This window comes from Cupressus sempervirens, chromosome 11 (assembly GCF_028749045.1).
Source record: "Cupressus sempervirens isolate cs-2001-9-10 chromosome 11, ASM2874904v1, whole genome shotgun sequence".
NCBI lineage: Eukaryota > Viridiplantae > Streptophyta > Pinopsida > Cupressales > Cupressaceae > Cupressus > Cupressus sempervirens.
Genome location: NC_143128.1, coordinates 406,425,259 through 406,450,353, shown reverse-complemented (window position 1 = coordinate 406,450,353; position 25,095 = coordinate 406,425,259). Strand labels below are relative to the sequence as shown.

Sequence of the window (25,095 nt, the reverse complement as noted above, 5' to 3'; positions counted from 1 at the left end):
GGTTAGAGAGGCTAACCCAATTAACAAATTATTTGAGATCTACATCCATAGTCCAATCGAGTTGTTCTTTTTTGCACATAACACATTGGCTAAGCTAAATCCTCTTTTAATCAGGTTATCCTGAGTGAGAACTTTTCCATGCAGAAGAGTCCACCAAAAAAAAAATTATTTCAAGAGTGAGGTGCTTATCCCAAATTTTGCCCCATTCAAGACTAGAGTTTGGCAAAGCAAGGGTGAGATCATAGGCAGACTTTGTGGAAAAGCCTCCAGAGGTCGTAGGGGCCCAAAGATTTTTGTCCTCAATGTCAATCTAATGGATTCTCGTGTGCTTTAGGTTGTCAATCAACTCTTGAGAAATGATTTGTAACTCCTGATTGTTGGTCAAAGACTCAAGTTAATCAATCTCCATTTCTAATGTACCCCTCCACTTTATCACCCAATCTATGTGACAGCATAGTACTCAAATTAAGATTCCTTGCAGTGTCAAACTGGGTAGTAGTATTCCAATTGTCCTTCCAGAATCTTACTTTCTAGCCATTTCCACGTTGCCATTTTAAACCTTTTTGAAGAAGGGAATTACATTTAGTAATGTTATTCCAAATTTTGGAGCCCTGAGGCAAATTCCTATCTTTAAACTTGTCCTCAAAACTTCCCCCTTGTATAACTTAGCTCTCATAATGTTGCACGAGTTCTCTTCTTCAATCATTGGCTTCCAAGCCATTTTACAATTGAGAACTCTATTGATGTTCCTGACTTTCCTTAGACCTAAGCCTCCACACTTTTTAGGAGCACAATCTGTGTCCCAACTAACAAGAGAGTCTTTTTTCCTCCTCAGTTCCAAACCATAAGAAATTGTGCTATATCATTTCCAGTTTGTTAGCCATCACACCAGAAATCTTTAAAATGAATAGGAGGTAAATTGGTATACCCTAGAGGGTAGATTTTAAAAGCTGGAGTTTAGCCACTGACAGAGAAGTTTGCCTTTCCATCCCACAAGTTTTTTCTGAGTTCTCTCTAGGATAGAGTCCCAAAACCTAGACTTAACCTCCTTGACCGTGAGAGGTAGGACAAGATACGTAGGGGGGAGGTCAGCCAATTGGCAACCTAGAATTCGGTAATCTTGTTTTGAATGTCTTGATCAGTATTAAAGAAGAAGATTTTTCTCTTTTGAAGGTTGATTTTTTTTCTAGAAGCATGTGCATATTGATCTAATAGGCGTTTCCAATCTCTAGCTTCCACCACCAAGGACTCACCAAAACAAAAGGTGTCATCCACAAACTGCTAGATAATAGATGGGGGATGGTCAAGGCCGATCTGATGCCTTTCACTTTTTGCTCGTCAACCAATCTTTGCATATTCCTTCCTGAGACCTTAGTAACCATAATAAACAGGTAGGGTGAGAGGGGGATCCCCCTGTCTATCTGACCAGAAAACTCCTCCCGATGTGCCATTAACAATAACATAGTAGTTAACCATTTCCACACATTCCTTGATTACAGTGACAAATATGCTATTGAAATCAAAGCAAGAAAGAATTATGTAAAGAAAGGATCAATTAACATTATCATAAGCTTTGGAAATGTCAAGTTTGAGAGCCATACCTACATGCTTACTTTTGTCCATAGAGTGGATGATTTCATGTGTAGAGATGGTAGCATCCAGTATTTGTCTTATGGGACAAACCCCTTTTGATTGACACCAATAATTTTATCCAATATAGTCTTGATCCTCTTAACCATGATTTTGGAGAGAATTTTGTAAAAGGTGGTGCATAGGCTTATAGGTCTATAGTCATTAATATTAACTGGAGTGTTGTGCTTAGGAACCAAAACAATGTAGGTTTTATTGTCTTGTCGTAACATTTCACCGATCTTGAAGAAGTCCCTGGTAGCTCTAGACACATCCAATCCCACAATGTCCCAGAATTCCTGGTAAAAGGCTGGTGAGAAGCCATCCGGGCCAGGGGCCTTGAAAGCATTCATAGAGAACACACTTTTTTAACCTCTTCGTCTAAAACCCTATCCAAAAGATGTTCATTGTCCTCGGCAATTACCACATTTGGGATGTGCAGGAGGAGCAAATCATGGAACCTTCTTGTGTCATTACCCATACAGGCGAAGAAGGATTTGAAGGAGTTGGTAGCCATACCCCCCACAAGCAGCTTATCATTACAGGTTCCTCCCTTTTCATTTTGGAGAGTGTCAACAATGTCCCTTCTTTTATGATTTGTAGCAGATAAGTGGAAGAAGGAAGTATTCCTATCCCCTTCCCTCAGCCATTGGACCCTTAAGTGTTGCTTCTAATAAGTTTCCTCTTTGTCCAGTAGTTGTTTCCAATCTCCTCTACACTATTCCTCTGTGTTGAACATCCAACAGAGCATTACCTTTAGCCAGTTGGGCTTCGAGGTGGGATAACAAGAAAGCAAGATCTTTCTTGGTAACAAAGATGTCCCCAAAAATATGCTTACTCCATCCTTTGACCTCAATCTTAATTATCTCTAGTTTAGAAGCAACTGTAAACATAGCAATGCCCGTTACAGTAGTGTTCCACCACCTTTTAACCAGCTCCCTGAAGGACAGGTGGGAAGACTACATAATCTCATACTTGTACAAGGGGGGACACAACGGGGTATCCTTCCACCGAAACATCAGCGAGTTGTGATTAGAGACAGTGCGGGGCAAAGACTTCAAATGAGAATCATCGAAGGCCACCTAAGTAGAGGAGGCAAGAAACCTATCCAATATGACCTGGATCAAACGGGCACCTTTCCTATAATTTGTCCATGTAAAGGGGTTGCTGGAGAGATTTATATTCACGAGATTGGAATTATTTATGAAATTAACAAGATCCCCAATGCCATTGTTATAGTCAACAAGGCCCCCCACCTTTTCAGATGGATATAAAGGGGAGTTGAAGTCCCCTCCCAACAAGTAACTGTCAAAAGGGAGAGACTCTAAACAATTCCATATTTCTTCCCATAGGAATTTTCTACCAGCCCTAGTGTTTGGGGCATACACATTGAAAAGCTGCCATGAGTTCTGGTCTTTCTCAAAAGAAACCAAAAGGTAGTTTTGGGAAAAGGAAAGGAGGGAGCCTTTCAATCTAGATGAGTTCCAAAAGATGGCAACACCTCCAAAAGTCCCATTGGATTCGGAATACAAGTACATGGCCCCCAGCCAAAGGTTGTTAACAATTTAGGTAAATCTATTGAAGTCATTTTAACTTCTTGAATCTATAGGATGTCCATCTTATGCTCAAAAATGTATTGTTTAATAGAAAATTGCTTCTTAGGGCTATTTAGCCCTCTTATATTCTAGTATAGGAAGATCATCTCTTATCTCTTCGATGGGTATCTAAAGTGAGTTGCCTTTCAGCAGCAATCTCCCTTGCAATGACATTGACGCCTGACCCTCTCTTTTGGTATACCTCTTGTGGAGTCTCCTCCCACATCTGGCTTTTCAAGCTTTTTGGTTTTGTCCTTCTTTTGTGTTTTCCGTTTCCCTTCCTCCTCTGTTTCAACTTCCACCGAAGTATCCTCCACTTGCCAGAGGTCCTCCTAGTATACCCCTTCAATGGGGGGGTTGAGTGTTGTAGTCTCCAGACGGTCTGTAATACTAACCAGATCCCAAGGGAAGTCTTTCCCAGAGAGTCATCTATGTTTTGCAAGTCTCGCTCCTGCATCTTCCCCACCTCAAGATGGTGGAAGATAGGATCCGTGGTACTTCCTACTTCCACATCAGCAAAGTTTTGTTGGTTCACTAATCCTCGAGAGCTCAAGGTGTTTTGGGGGTCCTTAAAATGCAAGACCTCCTCTGGTTGATGTTGGTCAGTATCGATAGTTTGTGTCTCCTCAGCAAGAGTTTGTTGGATTTCTTTCCCTTGAGGGACTTCCTGAAACTCCAAAGTCTCCTAGAGTTTCTCACCTTCTGAGACTCCAGTATTTGCCTCGCCCAAGAGAATATAATTTCTCCTTCCTCCAACTCTTTTCCAAGAATTTCTTGGGCAGTGGTTCTGCTGGCTTTCGAACTTTCCCCCTCATTGTTTATCGCAATCCTCGGGAGGAGACTTTCTCCTTAGATTTATGTTCCTTTGATCTGCAAGTATCCACGGTGAGTCCCCTAGTTCTACAGTTCTAACAAAACATGGACGCAATTTCATATATCAATGCTTGTATATGCTTCCCAAACCTTGACTTTAAGACGTCAAAGGTGAGAAGGGTTTTATTTACTACCACATTGACACAGAATCGTGCAAACACAAGTCTGGACTTGGACAGTTTAACACCATCCACAACGATGAAGTTCCCAAAGGAATCCCCAATCCAACAATATATCCACTCATCCCAAAATTCAATAGGGAGTCCCTGTAGTCTAATCCAAACCGATGCCATATGCAAAAGGTCAGTGGTCAGGTCGAACCCAAGCTACCACTTTGCCATAGTAAGGGGATGCTTACTCTATAACCAGGACCCTGCGAGGAGCATAGCAATATCTTCAAAAACCTAAAAAGGAAGAGGCTACCTGGCATAGCTGAGGTAGAGACGCTTCCTTTTAACTTCCACTAGCCCATGACCCATTTCCTGACCATTTCAATTGAAGGTCGGAAGTTTAGAAATCTACCTACCACTACCTAATGCAAATCTGTCATTGTTCTGTCCACCACCGAGTCAAGGAGCCCAATCTTCGTTCCTTCATCCGTGGTATTTATGTTAGCCAAGACAAATTTTAGAATGCTCTTGGAAGCCCCCACAAGCGCAGATTTCCAGCCATTCTTGGTGGGGTTTGCTGCCCCGACAACCATATCAGAACCATCGTTCTGCATCCCAAAGACCTCCATTGTTTCCACATGTGGTAGACCATGGTCAGCTTCAGCCAACATTGGGTCAAAGGATGGCCCCAAAGGCACATGGCCATAGGAGCCAAGGGGTGGAAGGATCCTCCTGAAAGTCTACCATCAAGAATTTGAAAAGCAAACAAGCAAGAAAAAGTTGCAGAGTGCCAAAAGTTGCAGAGCGGATGAATGTTTAGAATACATAAAGCCAATGTTTACCTAATCTAATTGTTATTTGCTTATGCAAATGAAGTTTTCTTCAGAGAAAAGAATACAGTGATCTAAAACATAAATAAATAATAAAACAAACTCATACAGCTCAGAATCTTGTCCTAAAAGCCCTGAATCTTGGACGAAAACTAGATAGTAATGGTAATGGCCTTGCTACCTCCTTGACTGTCTTGGGAAGATAATAAAGCGAGAGAAACTCCATTTCTTTCCTCTAATTTTGTTTATTCTTTCACTATGAACAATTGAATTCTACAATATTTCTCTAGTTCTTCAATCTCCAAAAACAAGATTGAAAGCCAACTACAATCTGCTTCATATAGATTTCCCATGACAATGAAATTCACTCAAGCCCTAATTATTGCTGAAAAAAAAGCAAATGAAAACTACATGATTCACATTCCAAATCTGATGCGCTCAAAATCAGTGGATAGTAACAGTCATGTGGTTTAAACTCTAATGCAGTTGCACTCTTGTCTTGATACATTCTGCTCTTTTTTCTATAATGTCCATGTTCCTATGTTTGAATTCATTATATCATTCAAGCTTTTGCTACCATTCTTAACTCACAAATAATAACAATTGGAAATTAAATGCATCCTCATGAAAGGAAGAAGATCGTGTTTGAAAATATTTTCACTAGTGGTCTCCAAATTGTGAAGAGTCTATAGCTTAATTTTTCAGCTTTCTTTGCTTTCCCCTGTTGGATTATTGTAATTAATCTTAAAAGCCAACTAGCACTATCTAGGATAAAGAAATTAGCGTGGATGAAAAGGCCAAATTTGAGGCACCTTCTATAGAATTTTTTTTGCAAAGAGAATTTGAATTTCTTGTCTACATGGGCTGACCTGTGTCTAGCAATCCTCAAGGAGAAATAAGAATAAAATAAACACAAAATAATAATTTAACAATCAAGATGACCCCCTCTTGGAGCTGACCCCATTTAGAGAATTTATAAATGCAAAATAAAGTATTTTTGGAGAGATCCCCCCCCCCCCCCCCCCCCTCATGTCTCAGTATAATTGTGTGTGTTTTCTTCTATTCATATCAAAGTCAGATTCTTCTATAAAGCCTGACCTCTTGAAGGGAGATATTATAGAACACACATGGCCAAGAAAATGGCATATGGTTTCTCATTAAACCAAACACCTCTCTTTGATGGGACAATTTATGTCTTCTAAAGCATAAGGATGAAAACATATTTAAATGCTGTAATGTACAACACCTGAGAATATGCTTAAAGAGGCTAAAAACCACTTGTTATTCCCCCAACGGATCAAGACAAAAAAGAGGAAGAGAGAATAGTGCCAAAGCACAAGAATAAAATATATGCAATCTAATCAAAATCTGAATTGTAAAGGTCATGCATTGCGAATCCAAGAAGGATATGTAGGATTAGCTGAATAATATTTATGAAGGAGATGATAAAGTAAAGAAAGAAAAGTTGCAAGTCCATCAACAACAATTTGAAAGCCTCAAAATGAATAAAAATGAGAACATAGCTGCAAATTTGCTTCATGTTGATGAGATTGTTAGCAGTTCAAATCCTATTGATTTCGCATTTTTATATATTTTATATGTTTTTTATATTTTGAATGATTTTTAATGTTTTATAAGGGTGAGTGAGTAGCCGAGTTGGTGTGAAGGCGAGTCGTGAGGCGTAGTGTTAGGCTAATGATCCCGGTGCTACGCATCAACTCCGGTTCGAGTCACACTAGGTTTACCACAAACCCTTTTAGCCAATAGTGGCATGTTGTGATGGTTAAGTTGTTATGTTGTTATCCTTGCCATCAAAGTTCAAATCTCATGGGGATGAGGTCCCCCGTTTGTGGCCTCACTGGTTCATAGCTCCAGGTCAAAGCGTTTACCCCTCTTAAAAACAAAGATTTTTAATGTTTTATAACTCAAAGTTGCATCTCCAAATTATTGTGGGCAGGACCGATTCTCAAAGCCAAGGAAATGTGCCATCTTGAGGAAATGGTTGGAACTCTTTAACAAAATGTAGACAATTATTGTGTTTTGTGTACTTTGTAGTAGTGTCATTGCTTTCTTTTATTTCGACTCCATATTTATAGTTCCAATATTGTAGCCTTGATTGGCATTTGTAAAGCATCAAGATCAAGTTCATTTTTACAAGTGGTAATTGTGTACAATGCCACAATCATTTTGGCAGTGTTCTTGTTGATTGATTTTGGAGGTATTCTTGTGATTTTGCTTGCTTCCGGAGCTATCACTCCCATCTTTCTCACCGGTTTACCCATAGACAATAACACCCTCTACTATTACCGGCTAGCTTCATCCTTCTCTCATTATTACGTGTTTGTTCTCTAGACTGATCTTTGTTGGACTGATTTGAGGTGTTTCATAGTTATTCATGGATATTTCAGCTCATCCACTTATCGAATTGGAAAGTAGAGATTATAAATCCCAATGAGATGGAATTGTGAAGCCCTTTAGATGGATAAACCTCTTGTGCGCCACCTATATGGCCTAGTTACAAAATCAAGTACTTCCCCATTGGCATAAGATTGTTTGGCAAGACAAGAACCGTCGTGTCCTCGTTTTTATCGGTTGTAATCTTGACAACTAAACGGTTTGTGTTACATCAAGCATTCAGTACCCTTCTGCTCCTTGGATCAAAATTTATACAGGTCTAAAGAACTTGATGATCTTTCAATCTTAAATGATCTTTACATGGATGACTCGTAAGCCATGATGATTCTTAGAAACCCACCATAGGATGGTGATATAGTGATGATGCTTGATTGCTAGGAAAGTTGTGAACATGGTTGTGCCATAGATACTTCACCTAATGCTCCTCTCATAGAAACTTATACTGCCTCTTTGACTTAATTAATTACTCTTAAAAATTAAAGGCTTTACCTACATCTCAATCATCATTATAAAGTTAAGGACCATCCCACTCCAAACTTTTTTGCTTCAACAAAATCTAGTTTTTTATCATTAACAACCAAGGCTTCTAGTGATTCTTTGTAGTGGGATCATTTTTAACCTCCTAAACTACCTCACTGGATAATTATCCAACATTCGTCATTGGTTTATGGACTCTCCCCTTAAGGATCCGGAGGAATTTTTTCTCCTCTTTGATGATGAACTCCAATAGTTACAGCACCATCTTTCACACTTATTCAGCGCATGGCTGCACAATGTCACCATCTTCAATTAGATCAAGAACTCCTACACAGACTGCATCACCTACCACTGACATGGGAATAGACAAACAAATTCCAAATTCTAAAAAATCTTTGATAGTAGCTTTCATTTAATTCCATCATTCTCTACACGTCACAAGGGTAAATTCTAAACCTCTTGTTCTTTCTTCACCTCTACATGCTTCCATAATGATTTGTGTTCGCTAGGGATGCATCACTGGTTCACAAACTAATGTCCCCATCCCTGATGGTGTTTCGGGAATGGAAGGATGGAAGGGGGATGTGATGACCCTGATTTTTTTTGAAATTATGTAAGCTTCAATTATAACGAAATCCATAACAACTTTCTTTCCTTTTTTTGATCACCCAAATCCCAAAAGGAGAAAGGTGAGAGCATACAGTATTCCGGATTACAAATCAACTAAAAGAAAACTACTAAAAGAAAGTATCAAGAAACAAATCAGCCAAACCACATGTTCTGTGAGATGCATCTACGATACTAGAATTTGAATTGCATCTTCCACGTCCAGTGATGAGCGAGGGGGCACATCTGCTTATTCAGAAAGAAGGATCATACAAACTGAAAGTAAATAACAATTTGGGCACATCCACCAACATTGAAAAATCTTATACAAACTGAAATGAAAACCAAGCTCCACCCACTTGTCCATTGGTGGGTGATTACAATGAGCCATTTATTCGGTGGGGTAAGTATCAGCAAAACCAAATCAACTCACTGGTGGCATTACAATTCAAGGTTATCAAATGAAGTGTGTTGAAAGAATATCTTAGGGCAGTATAGCCATCTGTAGAATTACAACATTTGTCCATAAGCAATACTATCATCGATCAATGGCCGATAGAGGAGAAGCATTTCTGATAGAAGTGCTATGGAAAGGTAAACTGTTGAATCATTCTCAATGGTACCCAAAGTCATGAAACCCACACCCAAAATGAAATATCAGTGAGATACCTTGAGTTATGGATGCAATTACTGGTGCAGGACAGAAAACACTCGGAAAAATCACTGCAAACAAAACTGGGCAGCACGAATAGCATCCCCAATTAGTACCTATTCATTCTTCAATCTTCACATAACGTTTTTGGATGGAAAGACACTTAATAGCTTCAAAGAAGAGTATAACAGTCTAATATCAGAAATCAGACCTCTACAGGTCTACCCACCACAGGTATAGCCAAGTACAGCATTATGTTAACTGCCAAAACTCAACAACAGTTCATTTCTCCATGCCAAAAAGACCCGAAATAGGGGAAGGAAAACTCCACACAAAGGAAAAATGCTCACACAAACTAAGCTTCTTGCTTGATCATTTTCATCACTATACATATTTCTAAATTGGTACAGCTGGCATATATAATGGTGCAGCCCCTCTATTTGCTGCACTCTTTAATAGGTACAGCCTGCAAATTATTTTAATGACAAACCCAAGCAGTAATAAGAATCAATACACAGAAATTGATATCACAGTTTTGCAATCAACAAGTGTACCACCTGGTGTGGGAAAAAGTGTTATGGCCCAGCAATCATGAACCTCTTCAATCACCCATAAAAACTCATAAAATACTCTTGCAAATTCACAAAACTCACAGTACATCAAGAACCTCCATAACTAAAATCCAAACTAGAAACTTTGTTCGAGCGCAATGGTGATCTCTGAAATGAAATCACACCAATCTTGCTGCTAGGGATTATCTTTCAAACTTGAAACTAGAGATCTTGAGAGGGTTTTTGTTCACAAAATATTGCAGACAAACCTAAGTTCAATCTGATAACATAGCAATGTCATTCACCAGCATATGAAGAAATGAGACCCCTCAACCTCCTTTTGTAGTTTTTGGAGGGAAATATCCATTTTGAAAATTATTAAATTTTTCACTTTCCCACCTAAGTGACCTTTTTAAAGATTAATAAAAACAATCAAATGTAAAAGCCCCCTTATTTCTCCTAGGTGCCCAACTTAAGGAGCATAAAAACCCTTTTAAAATGATATTACACTTAAATTGTCAATTTAATAATAAAAACATTAGAAACTTAAGTGAACGATTAGAATATTTCCCCCAAGTTGTGGAAAGTATTTCACTGACACTGGAATCCAATTCTGACCATACCATGATGTAATTGAGGTAGTATGATGGTGAATGTAGCTAACTCCAAGACTTACTAAACAGAGAAGTGCTCCCCAAAAAGTTTGGAGAGCACCCCAGGAGTCAAAAACACTTCTGAAAGTGTCATTGCAATCCATACTACTAACTGGGCTCACTGCCATAAAGAGAAGTCTTTTTATTATTGAACCTATGTCCTCCATGAATTTTGGAATCACCTTTATCTTACCAATTAGCCTACAGGAACTCAAGAATTGAGCTAAAAGCTCACAAATCGAATCAGCTCAAATTGAGGATTGGGAAGAATTCCCTTGGCCATCCCAAATGGTGCTTCAAGTATGGAAGGACAGAAAAAGATGTCCCCTAGCCATCTCAAAAACTATTTAATTCTTCAAAATGTTCCCAAAATGTGTTGCAATAACAGGAAACACCAAAATTACATTTGTCCATCCCCAAGATGGTTGAGAATGTCTTAACATGTCTCTCGTCCATTCCAGGGATGGGCAAACATCCCCAATGGCCAAACAATTTTCTTAACGTTTAAGAAACAAATTCATTCATGACATTAAAAAATACTGTTCAATATATTATGACAGCTATATACTATCAATATAAAATGACAGCAGCAAAATAGTGATAAAATTTATCATGACAGCACTAGCAAGAGTACAACAGCCAGAGTAAAACAGCAATTATGTTGAAATTTACCATGACAGCACAAGCAAGAGTACAGCAGCAATTATGTAGAAATATGTCATGGTTGAGATTCATTTCTAATGATATAAATTATACAACAGTTAACACTAACAACAATAATTTGAATCTCAGATTTCATTGTTGAAACTTATCTCAGAGTATTGAGCTTCAAAATTTTCAATATGGTATTAGAGTTCATTATTGTTTTCAGTTGCAAAAGAGATTAAAGGTGCATTGGCCATGGTCTGGTATAGTGTGGTTTTGAGTGACAAGTGAACACACAGTTTTCTTTGTGATCAGATAGGCAAGCAGACTTCAGCAATGTCATCCAGTATTGTGTTGACAATATCATGTTTTATTGCTGCTGTTATACTGCTGTCCGTTATATTGTAGAAAAATCTCTCTCGCCCATGGAATGTTATCACCAAAACATATCCTCTACTGTTCTGCCATCACCATCCCCAAATTCTGTGGAAAATAGATGGTGACATGTCTTATACTTATTTATGAGACCATTTATCTGACTCCATCACTGTTGGCACCTTCTACAAGAGTACTTGATTCTTATTGATTTTATTCTCTTATTTATGGTGTGCATCATTCTTACATGGTTACTATGCTAGAATCTTGTATGATACCTGATACCCTTGATCCATTTGAGTCACAATTTAGCACTGACTTGGGGAAGATCATGATACCTCATACCCTTGATCCATTTGAGTCACAATTTAGCACTGACTTGGGGAAGATTGACCAAATTCCAAAAATCTTCCTGATTCTTCATTTGACCAGTTAAGTGGAAATTCAACAGATTGACAACTTAGGGTTTCTTTATATCAAAAATAAGTTGCATTGTTCATTGCAAAGGGGCCTAATTTAACACTCACTATGTGACCACTTGCATTCACATTCTCTCTTCTGTGCAGAGGCATTCATGTTCCTAACCTTACAAGGGTTTCAGGAAAGCTATTCCATCTTTTGGAGGGGCTACATAGTCATCTTGTCTTTGCAAGGGGAAGGGGTTTTTCCTCTTCTTTTTGAGAGGATAATGTTGTACATGGTTACTTAATACAGCTATATATTTATCAAGACCCATGTATTCATTCCCACCTAAGCTATGCTTGTGAGGGGATTTGGTGCATTTTTATTAACCTTACATTGGTTAATTACATTATTGCATATAATGCATCTAGGGTAGGATAAGCTTACATAGCTAGCTATCAACTTAGGTAGGTGGTATCTCCCTTGCCAATGAGTAAACATCTACTAAGGGAGGTGATATGCATTCATGCATTTAATAATTGTGGTGAGATCTACTACACATGTACTACAAATATATACCCGGCTCCAGCTCACTCTTGACCATCCATTGCACATCCATCTCCTTGTAATTGATCTCTCCTCCTGCACAAAAATGTAGATATTGGAGACATCGCATTATATTGCATCCTATATTTTTAGAATAGCTGCAACCTTTAATTGTGTTTGTGCTTTTTTTATTATGGTATTGGTCACTTTTGTCATTAAGATCTTGCATTCAGTTGCCTTTATTAGAAAATCTTGTTCTCTCTTCTGGAGTAGTGTTGTGTTTCACTTTCCATATGGAATTGATTCTCATTGCCATAACATATACTGATCCAAATTTCATTGGGGTTAGTTGAACCCTTGCTAGTAAGTTTGCAACCGTTGGGTGTATTATCACTTTTATTAGCACACACGGTTCCTATCGCTAGGCATCATCAAAAATAATTTAAAATGCACCAAAATGGATTGATGAAGCCTTTCCAAAATATCAGACCACATTCACAAATTCCATTGAGGCAATGTTTAAATGCATAGGGCTGGGATGAACAAGTAAGCAGGAATTCACGAAATCCTTCTAGAATGGCATCAAGTGACCATTCCATTGATTAGATTTAGGAATAGATATTTGAGGTAGTATACATGGTGTTGCACAGATATTGAAATCGTTTGAAGGAATTTGAGTATATCATTAAAGCCATAGTTGGAAAACTCGCCAAAGCCAAAAAATCGCTAAGGTCTAAAAAATAAACTAGGGGAAAACTTGGCCGGTTTTCAGCAAAAACTTGGCAACTTATAAAATTGCTTAAATTTGATTATAAATACATTTTTTGCAAAATTCAATGAGAAGATACATCCAATGAGTCAATAAATGAGAACACAAAACAAACAAGCTTAGTCTAGATATATTTAAACACAAAGTGGGTACAAAATCGCATTCTCCTGAGTAAGACTCATGGCTGGAAGCAAAATGGTAAATAATTTATGTAAAACTAAAAGTAAATACATCATTCCAATTGCATCTTCCTCTTCTCGGTTCTAATAAAAACTAAGGGAGAGGTAGAGCTAGAGGGTCTAATCTTAGAAGTCTACACTGGCCATGATTGCCTTCTTGCTCGGTACGTTTAACTCAGTTTGTGGCTTGTCCTCAATCCTAGATATAGCTTTGCCTCTAGCTTCTCCTGGCACTAGCAATTACTACTCATTCAACTCAATGCCATCTAGCGTGAAACAAAATCCACCCCCTTCTCCATAGCTTGCTTCTTCAAATCATTGATGTCATCCTCTTCAAAAACTCTGCTCCAAACCAGCTGCAAATGTGCCTCAAACTTGCCTCAAATCCGTTTCATATCAATTGAAATCAGTTTGCAAGAGTTTGGAAGACTTTTCCCCTCTCAGCAAAATACAAGTGAATAAATGAGAAACGAAACCTGATTTGGGCCATTTTTTGCCTTTAACTGCTGTTATAAAACTACAACCGAGTTTTTAACAAAACTCAACAAGTTCTTGCCAAAAATTCTGCAAGTTTTTGGTGCCAGTAAAAGTCATAAAAACTCGCCCAGCCAGAAAACCCGGCCAGTTTTTGTAACTTGGAGAGTACTCTCCCAGTAGTCCATCTATGAAATTTAAAGCCATCAAATATTCGTAGTCTTGCACCAAATTAGCCCTCAAGGAGTATTATTTGAAGTACCATATTAGACTTGTCATCTCTAATGATGATTCTCGTATGATGCTTCATGTGTTGGTTATATAAAGAGGCACACAAGTAACTTTAGAATATTCTAACTATTTTATTCACCGTCATTACCCAAATACAGTTGTGTATTGCTCAAGTCGTAATGTAACAAGATGTGTAAGATGGCCTAACTGAAACAGGTCAAAGAGACCATCTTATCACTCAGTCATTTAAGATTTTTGAAAAGGTCAACCTACTCATGGACAAATCTCACTTGAACTGTTTCTTGTCTCAATAAGGCTAATTGATCCTTTAAAAAACTATGTATTTTAAATGTGTTTTTCTAGTTGTTGAATAAAAGCTGTCCAGAAATTTTAAATTAAAATATGTTACATCCCTAGCCAGAGCCTACTCAAAATGAGCATATGGAATGAACCTTGTCAAGAAATCAACATGGTGCCAATTAATTGTTCTAGAATATGGTTGATGATTTAAAGCCAGACCCTAGTACCATGCAGATCCTTCTTGAGTTGTATAACCTAAGGTGGATAGCCATTGCTAGCCGTGTACAACACATTCAACATCTTTGATCTTTGAATCAGCCTAGACTGTATCATACACTCCCGCCCAATGTCATGTCCCCAATTTTCTGGTGACAGTTCGATTTAATTAATTTAATTAATGGTTGTCCAAGGACGACTAATTAGTTATTTTAATTAAATAAATAAATATTAAAAGATGACCTTGTATTTAATAAAGTGACTTGGAAAATATTTAATAAAGTCACTTGAGGGATAAGATCAAAAAAGTTCTAGAAGTCTCTGGAGAGGATGGAGGGAAAAGAATAAATAGGCACCCCGGGGCTCCATTCGAATCAGGCAGTTGATTATCTCTCTCTTTGTTTTCAGATTGTGATTCAATCACGGGTGCATTGTGGAACCTAGGGTTTCTACAATTGTCACAGTTGGCCATTGAGAACGATAACTCTCAATCGGTACGCAATTTTGAGGGTGTGAAATATCATCCGAATTATTGCAGATTGGAGGTGACATTCAGTCATTTCATCAGGGCAATTATCTGTGGCTTAAGGCCAATTTTGTGGTTCTCGCATCACTGCTCATTAAAGGATCAGCTAGTGTGGAATTAATTGCCACCTACACAAGCATTGCAGAACTGAAGACTCGCAACTCATTGGTTAGTTGCTATTCATCAAATTAATAAGCTAAGGAGGAGGATATTAACAGTCCAGCATCTGATTCATGCCGCAGGTCTAAGGATTGAGTTTTGAGGAAATTATAAACATCGATCTCTTCCCAAGCAAGTAAGAACCTTGTCATCCGGCTCGGGCGACCTTCCACACGGAATTTCCTTCATCATTGGGCGATTCATTCTCAAGCAAGATTGGAAGATTTGCGGGTGACTGTATCGTTTCCGCGCGGAGATCAAAGGCGGAACACGGGCCAGATTGAAATCATTTACCACGCGTTTGTTTACAGGCAGATTATGTGTTGAACCGGGCCGCATAATCCATAATAGTTTTGGGTGCTATCTTTGGAGGTTCAAAATCGCACAAAAGTCGGATTGGTTATCTGATCTCTGAGATCAAAGGGCAGAGGCGCATTTGATGTTTCCAACCGGCATTGATTTCCTTCGCAACCAGTTGTTTCGACTTCCATTTGCGTATCACGATCAGGTTCCACCAACAGCAGTGTTGATAGGCGATCAGGGGAAAGATTCAAATACAAACTTCCAATCCGCAGCGGACTTAATAGCAGTCGACATCAGGCACAAATGATGGAAGGCAGAATAGAGAAAGGGAGCGGATAAATTCAAATCCGTCTATCAAATAAGAACGCATCTGATCTCCATTCGATCCAGTCTGGACCAGTTTCATTGATCTGAGCACAGTGGACGTCAGCTATGTGAGCAGTCGTATTTGAGGACTGTTTAGCTTGATCTTAGGAGGAGAAAATGCCCTAGACGATATGCAGCGAACGATGCAAATGAGTGGAGGATTTGGGGTTGATCCATCCAAGACTCTTGGCGCAGAGAAAGACTGGGTCGAAACATACTTGCAATGAATGTGATGTGGAAATATCGTGAGCAGGTCTGAAAAGCCTTCACCGATCACTTCTCTGATAATTTCCCTAAGAATTTGTGAAGACTCAATTGTGCTTAAGTTGGTGGCTTCATATCAAAGCCAATCTAATGTGCCATATTGTTGTTTCTGATCAGTATTTCAGTCGTTCATGTTTGCATACTTTAGTGGTCTTTATGTTGGGGGGTTGTATCACATATTCTTGCAAAGGTTAAAGAGAGACCACGTATAGGCAAGGCTGTTAGTATTTTTATTGATATTTTAATAACTCTTGGTGAGGGTCATCATAGTGTTATCAAAGCCTGCCAGTGAAGTGTTTGACGAAATGTCAAGCCCATGAAGTTTAGTATTTTGGTCAGGGTTATTTCACTGTTTGCTAACTGTTTGACAAAATGCCTAATCACTGAAGTTTTAGTATTTTGGTGTTTAAGAGGCAAATATCCTGTCGGGGATATTTCACCCAACCAGATGTAAAAGGTCATCACAGTTTAGAAGAATGGTATTCAGGTCGGCAAAATTTCAGTTGGAATCTAGTTGTATTAGAGCTCTTAAAAGAAAGAAGGCTAAAATCAAATGGATAAAACAAATAAAATAGACACAAATTGTAGGCAATTTTAATTATTTTAATCTCTTCCTTCTATCATATACCATGGGATCCACTTGAATTATATACAAGGAATTCTCCCAATACAGAAAGGCTTCCTTAAGATTCTAAGAGCTACAAGTTTTAAACAGTCTGCTGGAGATTCGACATGGCACATTGGATAGTAGATTGGATTAAGGATCTTTATGCTGTGTTTTTTTATCTCCTTTTCCTGAAAAATATACCAGGCATACAAAGCCAAGTAATCCCTGATGTAATTGGCTATATCTTTGTTAAAGGTTAATGTATATCATTCATGTCCAGGCTAATAAATAGACGATTCACAAAGAACTGAACTTAAAAGAAAATCTCTACAACAAACCATGTTATTCTGAACCTTCAAAATCGACGATTTCTTTGTCATATTACCAAACCAGAAATGCCAATCTACAGGGATATGAAGTATATGACAATTTATAGAACAACCATGTTATTCTGAACCTTTAAGATGAACTTAAAAGAAAATCTCTACAACAAACCATGTTATTCTGAACCTTTAACATCGATGATTTCTTTGTCATATTACCAAACCAGAAATGCCAATCTACAGGGATATGAAGTATATGACAATTTATAGAACAACCATGTTTTAAAAATATTGTTAATGCTGTTGCAAGTGCAAAAACAAATATTGATTGAAAATTTGAATGTTAATAACCTGCTGTCAGAATATATAATGTCTAAAGATAATCTCACCTGGCCAAGATCCCCCATTGTGGTAGCTCCATCTAGTATTTTTTGGATCACAACCTGTTACTATTCGCCACTCATGACCCTCTAGGGCAGGGTATGAAACCTTAAGAGGCATTTCCCCAACCAGGTCTACCCAACGCTCTTCAATGAGATCCATTATTCTCATAGACTGTTCAGGTGTTGCTAAGGAAGACAAAATTGCGATACAGTTACCCAAGCAAAACCACCTGAAGTCCATCCGCGCAGGACTAACATTTCCAATAAAATAGCCTCCTTTTACCGGCATGAAATCCAATACCCAATCTGGAATAGAATCAGGTATAACATTGAATTTGTTGACAGCAGTGTGAGAATATTCTTCAGTCTTGTATCTGTATATGTTGTTAAGCTGCTGAAAGTCGAGCCAGAAATAACTGCGCATGTGATAACTTAATGCATGCAGCCGTTTGTCAATTCGCTCAATGAACTCTTTTCCTTCACCTTCTGGTTTAAGTAGTAGTCGAGCACACCTCAATGCCATGAAGAACAAAGCTTGAATTTCAATAGGATAACCATAAACACCCTACACATGAGGAAAAATTAAAAATTGTCATGGTTCAAAATAATTAATTCCTAAATGGTAGATAATAAAATAACTTTCTAGGAATATCCACTGAAACTGTCATGTGTATAAACTGCTGTCTTGAATAATCAATATTTACTTCTCGGAAGATAAAATAAGTTTTCAATGAAATTAATTTATTGGGGCAGTATGATTGAACCATGCATCAAGGTTCTCAGAGTGTATTCATCCTAGAAAAATGCTAATGTGAATTAATAACAACAAACTGCTTTTACTACTACGAAACCAAAAAAAGCAGAATAAAGTTATATATAGCGGGGGAGGGAATGGATGCAACATAAATTAAACATCAAAATATGTAATGATGTTAACTAGTTGCGGCTGATCTCTAAGAAACACTCCAAACATTAGAAGGATTCTGATATATTTAAGTAGAGAGGAATCTAACCATTCTGCGATCAACCATACAACATCCATCTGCACAAAGAAGAGTGGGAAATGTGTCAAATCCTTCAGAGAGGCACAATGTCAGAATAAGCCTCATTCCCCGTTGGCAGTCAGGCATGTCTGCCAAATAATGATCTCCTGTAGACTTTGTATAAGCACGCAGCAGAATAATCCACCAAAATCCAGAATCTATAGGAGCAACTCTGCCTATTGCACTCTCCCCAAAATCAGCAATCATTGTATCAGTATCACGCACAGGATCGTGAAGTACTTTAAAACTGGCAGGCATGACTCCTTCGCCTAGAGTAAAACAATCTATGCGTTTCTCCCATGCTTGCAGACGAAGAGTCTTCACAAGGAAGTTCTTGACTATTTCAGGTTCGCCATTCATCAAGAATGCCAAAGCACTTGGGAAAAAATCTCTGACAAAAACCTGAAAGTGGAACGAATCAAAGTGAATGCAAACAGACAAAATGATCCAGAACAAATACAATCTGCATGTCATACTGAATACGAAAATTGGTCAGTGTTCCATGCATCTAATTCTAAAACAAAACCAACTACTTGCAGAAGTAATAGTTTTACGGATCCCACACTCTTCAAAAGATATCTGGGCTTTCGTAGCAAGCCAAGCAATGCAACTTTTTGTGCTTCGAATTTTAAGTGCAAAAGGAAGGATATCTTCGATTGGAGAGCTAAAAACCTGATTATAATTGAGTGCATCCTCTGAGGGGTCCAGAGCAGCAATGGTCCCCACTGCTTTTCCTCGAAAGTAAACCAAGGATTTACGTAAAGCTTCCCAAGCTTCGCCAATCATAGGATGTGGATCAAAAGAATGATGCTCAGCACAAGGAGAATTCTGAGCCGATGAAAGCATACCTTCAAGACATTCCGAGCTTTTAACAGCTTCAATCGTCTTAAAAGTTGGACGCGGAGACATCAAATTAGGGGACAGAAGCTCACGGAGAGACCTTTCCTCAAATGATCTGTGATCCTGCAGATTGATTGGTTTTGATTTCTCATCAAACTTGGAGAAATCGAAGTCTCCCTTTTCGGTGCCAGGAAAGATTGGATCTGTGCTCCTTAGGCTTGATTGTTGACCTGATTCGGATGGAAGTGGGGAAACGCTTAACATGTCTGCAGGCATATTATGGAGCCTGCACTTCCCTGTTTGTTCACAAAAGTAACTTTCATATATTTGATTTCATTCTTCTCTACCAGTAAAATGCTAACCAACGGAAGTTCCAATCTGATATATAGCAAGTTTCGCAGCAGAATGATACTTCATGTTCAACAGAAGGAAAAGGTGGTAAAACTCCATAGAGCAAATCAAACAACGCACACACATGAATCTCATTATTTTAACTTTTTAAGTTATTAATACATTCAGGACAGAATTCCGATAAAGAAAGCAACCCACTTAAAGGACGATAAAACAACATAAAACGATCGAAACCCTGATAATTTAGCTAAAATAAACCCTGTTAACATTCAATGCAAAGGAGCGAGACGGAACGTTCAAAGCAGAGAAGGAGCAATACAGAAACATGCATGCTTAAACTTCCAACTCTCTCAAAGCACCACAGAGCGAGCAGATGGAGTTTCTAAATTCCTTCAAGGCCTTTGAGAAAGAATTTTCCACCAGCACAGCGGAATCACTAATAGAAAGAAAAGAATTTGAACAATATGGAAGAAAAACAAGCTCACTCACCTTATAATTGTCTGTTAATTCCCTCTGCCCCTGGGTTCTTTCAAATCTGCAAATGAAAAAAAGTAATCGAACGCAGATAAGAAGAAGAAGAGGACGATCGCAGATAAGAAGGAAAAGAAGAAGAGGAGGACAATTTGAAATGAGCTGGACCGTGCTTTTGGGCCAGCGGCAGCAGCGTAAGGCGACAAACTAGTTTCCAGCGTTAGTGTGTTTATATTGGTACTGGCTTATACACGCAGAAATTGCATGTACGAGGGAGGAGATATTCAATGTATATACGTATGGTGAAGGAGCCAAATAATTTGAATGTTGGCGTGGTGGTGGCATGGCTGCCGATAAAAACAGAAGACGCGGGGTATCTGGTGTGAAATTGTGAAATCTCTGATCTGCCGACACGTGGCTGGAGAGAGGTGTGGGACTAAATGAGTGGCGGTGGAAATACTCCCGCTCCACTGGCTACGCTGTGACAATTTCCCCGCCACCGTGCATGGGGCCAACTACCCTCTTCTCCTCGGTAATGTGTATGCAGCGATCAAAAGGGAGGCCTCACAAGACAATAACAAAATCTTATAATTCAATTAAATTAAATTTCAAAACATAATTATATAATAATTAATTTTTCTTTTAATTATTAATATGATTATATGAAAATTAAGAATTAAATTTCAAAAGATTATTATATAAGAAAATTTCATAATTCAACTAAATTTCAAAACATAATTAAATAAGAAATTTTAATAATTAAACTAAATTTTAGAGTATAATTATATAAAAATAATTAATTATTAAATTAAATTTTAATTTTTTATCATATGTGGAAATTTATTGTAATTATTGTTTTGTAAGACACTTTTTGATATTTATATAGACATTTCCCTTTTCCTTCCTTAGAAGGTGGTGAAAAGTATTGATGGTGAAATGTATAATACAAATTCTTGTTTTTTTGTTAAGGTCATCTTCAAATATTCTAGGTAGGAGAGCCTCCATTAATGATATAAAATGGTTAGCTCTGCTTAAGAGGGTCTAATAGTTGTTAAGTTAATTTTGTGAGTATTTAGTTATTGAATAGAATTATTAAAATTTTCTTTTCCTTTTTAGTCAAATGTGAATCTTCTCTTTTATTTATCTATAATTAAGGTTTGGGGGTGTAATTGAATGTACGACTTTGCTTTTGTTTCACAATAATTTAGAATTGGATCTTGGGCTCATGATATTGGCGAATTCCAACCAATAATTTGGGAATATAGACCTAGGTAGCATATTGACATATAAAATCAATTATCTATCTGAGCTAGAGATTACATTGAATTGGGACTATTCACTCCCTTATACCCACTCAATCGAATGGTTGGTCCTGCCCCACTTAGATTTTGAAAGTGTTTACTGCTATAGTTTTGGGTTGCTGGTATAACCTAGGCCACCTAGAAGGATATAGTGCCTGAATGCATAAGCACTATTGTAAATCTATTTGGTAGGGCCCTTGCACCCATGAATCAAATGCAACAAAGCTCATAAGAGTCTGCCCCAAATAAAGTGCAACTAGCCAACTCTACTCCTTGACCCTTAATTTATTTGTGCCATTTGTAATAGACTAGTAGCCCTTTCAATCGGCAATAGAAGTGCAACCCTCTGAACCACTCTGCCCCTAGGATGGAATTCTATTACCAGGGGAAATTCTATTATCAAGAGGGAAATCTGTTGCAAGATGGTATATATATATATTGTTGGTGCAAAGGTAGGTTATTATAGGACACTTGGTCCTTGGGTTTACCATTGAAGAAGATGGGTCCTCCTCCATAGAATAGTAAGGGCTATAATTATTGATTTTGTTGTGATGTTGCTTCCTTTGTTATGGGTGGTGTTGAAACTAGTTCTTTATCCACCATATATGGATTTGCTTCTATTAAATAAACTAGCTATGGATCTCAATGTACTACAAGCATTGAAGTTGAATCTTGATCTCGATTTGTTGGCACTAGGTCTATGTCATTGATAGTATTTGGCTCTGTTATAGATGCAAATCTCAATGTACTACAAGCATTGAAGTTGAATCTTGATCTAGATTTGTTGGCACTAGGTCTATGTCATTGACAGTATTTGGCTCTGTTATAGATGCAAATCTCATAGTTGCATTTTTTCAAGTCGTAGATTTAAGTATATAACCAATGAGTGTTCTAGTAGTACTGAGTGAATATACATTAGTAGTTTGCATGGTGCCAATGTCTATAGTAGATCATCTATCCTTGTTTAAGTAGCAGGGTCCTAGTTGGATTCAATTTTACTAAGCGATACAACCTTTCTAGAGTTGTGAAATTACATCAATAATTTTAACCTAACTCTCTTTGTCTCACCTTCTTTTCATGAAGGTAAATGCATTTGTTCCAAGTTTTTATCATGTTACTAATGGTTGGGGGAAAAGGCATGTGTAGCTAATTGGGTTTCTCCAAGCCAATAGTATTGAAGGTCAAGATGTAACATAGGCACGATCCATCACCCAATTGCATATCCACCAGCATAGGCAAGAGCTCAGGATAGGGTATGAAAGCATTGTTATTTCATAACTAATTGACCAAGTTCTATTGTAAAGCAAGAAAGCAAGAATTCTCTCACTCTAGTTAGGACTCATCATTTTTCTCTCCCTTTAGGTTGGGTCCTATATAGGATTGCCCTTGGGTCTGGGGTTAAGCAATAACCTTTATTGGGGTTTGGTCCCACACACTTATTTGATCCAACCTAGGCACTACGTACAAGTTTTTCTTGACATATGGGTATGGATTTCAGGAGACACCCCCTATAAATTATATGGCTCTATGGGACAACTCTATAACTCCCTTTTCTTACTTTGCTCTAGTTGGTTTTACTCATGCTCTTTTATCCATTAATAATCATTTAAGATTGCAACCTTTGCCCTTTTTTTCCTATTTTGTTACGGGTAAACAAGAATCTGGTGGAACCCAATCAAGAACTACTAATTCTAGGGTTGGACCAAGTGAGATAAGGGTGATATCAAACTAGAACTAGAACAACTTGGAGTGAAACATACACACCTAATTAAGCCAAAGTTTACATGTTATACAATCTATCACTAAATAGCACTTCACGAATACTTTCCTTACTATCTATAAGGGATCGATTTGGTGTGAACTTCACCTATCCACCATTTGAGACCGTGTGTATACTAAATTGGTATGGGCCCTACCCCTACTATTTTAAAGTAAGGAGAACTGACTAAAGCCCACTATTCTAGTGGGGATCCTCTTCTTATTAATGATCATAACATAGTCTAATTTTGAGGAAGGTGAGAATCAAGACATTTCGAGGGCATAATTCCCATAGTCCTAAGAAATATGTTAAGGAAGGAATAAACCATTGTTTTCAAGACCACTCCCTCCTTCCCCTTAAATAGTATGGGTAAGGCTCTCACCCCTAAGCTTTATCAAATATAGTTTGAAGGGGTTGAACAATTTCTTTCTATTTTTCCAACCATGGCCTATCTCTATATAGACAGGGATACCAAACATAATTTTATGGGGTCCTAACCTTATTTAATAGTAGGGATGGTTGTTTCATTTATAATTCTATAGAATAATAGGGTTCAAGCCCCTTAGAATAGTAGGGGGCAAGGTAGAACAAAACTATTTTGGCAAAGGGGTGGGCGTGCATGTTATGCATGTATACAAGAAGTTGCCCTCAAAAATTCTAGGTTGACTCCTTACCCTTATAATGGTAGGGATAGGGGACTTAAATGGGTTAGATTCTTCTTAGGGTTAGTTGCCCCCTCCTTGTTATATTGGTCTATCAAATTGCTTCTCTTGGATCTTATCATTTTGACACTTTAATTGGATCATCTAGATAAGTCAATCATTGTTGTTGGTTCTTTGATGGAATATACAACTTATTGAACATGATTTTCTAGCTACACTAAGAGAAGGGATTAGTTGGGTCTCAAATTGTTCACTTCTATCAAGATCTAGATTTTGGTATTAGTGATTGAGAGCATGATTCTTACATTTGTGAGTGTGATCTTGTTGATGTTTGATAGCTTTAATCAGATAAACCTATTATATGAGTTCTTTATATTTGAGATATAAGGTTATTGTTATATGAGAAAAATAATATATATATATATATATATATATATATATGATTAAATTTGTTATTATATTAATTATTTGATTAATGAATAAACATGTCCTATGAAGGGACATGTCTATTCATGGCATGTTCTCTATATATTAATCTAAGAGGATGTTGCATTTGGAACACATATCAATCCGACAATGCTTAGTACATTTGCAGCAAATCCAAAAACCAACATGGTATCAGAGCCAAGCTGCAAATGTAGATGATAAAGAAAGAATTCAACTCAACAAAGATACCCAATTTCAAGTAGGTGGAGGTTGGGAGGGTCTTATGGGTTCAATCTTTGGTAATCTTTGTTGGTCTTGCGACTACCTGAAATTAAAAATCCAGAGATAAATTTCACTTCTCAAAATTAACATGCAATCAGTTGCAACAGTACACGAAATGCCTTCCAATGATAGTGTATTTGCATTAGAAGGTACATGATACAAAACATGATTGCATTTTGGAGTATCAACAGTGCCTTTGTCAATGAATTATATGTTGGAACTGAAAAATATCAAAAGAAAAAGATAGTACACCCTACACTTTTGAACAATGGTTTGGTCATAGAATAATCTCAATGAGTGCTTCAACATTATCTGCAAATAAATGGAGCTTTGAAAGGATGCATTTCACTCAGTGCTAGTTAGTCATGAAAATTCAAATTTTCTTTGGTTGTTTTATAAATTCTATCTCTTGGCATCTCTTGATGGAGTTTAGAATACCATGCAAATGATATGTTATAATTAGACTGTTCTATGTGGTTATCACCTTCGCCTCGTTAGCAT

The 25,095-nt window shown here is 37.7% G+C and overlaps 1 protein-coding gene across 2 annotated transcripts in view; it reads right to left on the bottom strand.

Annotated features, from left to right (window-relative positions):
- LOC149529885 (putative alkaline/neutral invertase F) overlaps positions 1 to 20,368 on the bottom strand; it is a 33,774-nt gene extending 13,406 nt beyond the window's left edge. The window contains exons 1-5 of one of the 2 annotated variants that reach the window (XM_089808796.1): positions 20,333 to 20,368; positions 20,183 to 20,228; positions 19,175 to 19,638; positions 18,473 to 18,904; positions 17,466 to 18,024 (exon numbers count right to left, since the gene is read on the bottom strand). In XM_089808796.1, coding sequence (XP_089664922.1) covers positions 17,466 to 18,024; positions 18,473 to 18,904; positions 19,175 to 19,618 — 1,435 coding nt within the window. In that variant the 5' untranslated portion in view covers positions 19,619 to 19,638; positions 20,183 to 20,228; positions 20,333 to 20,368. The remainder of the gene's footprint in view (positions 1 to 17,465; positions 18,025 to 18,472; positions 18,905 to 19,174; positions 19,639 to 20,182; positions 20,229 to 20,332) is intronic. The other variant, XM_089808797.1, reaches the window with a different exon arrangement.
- Positions 20,369 to 25,095: the final 4,727 nt, after the last annotated feature.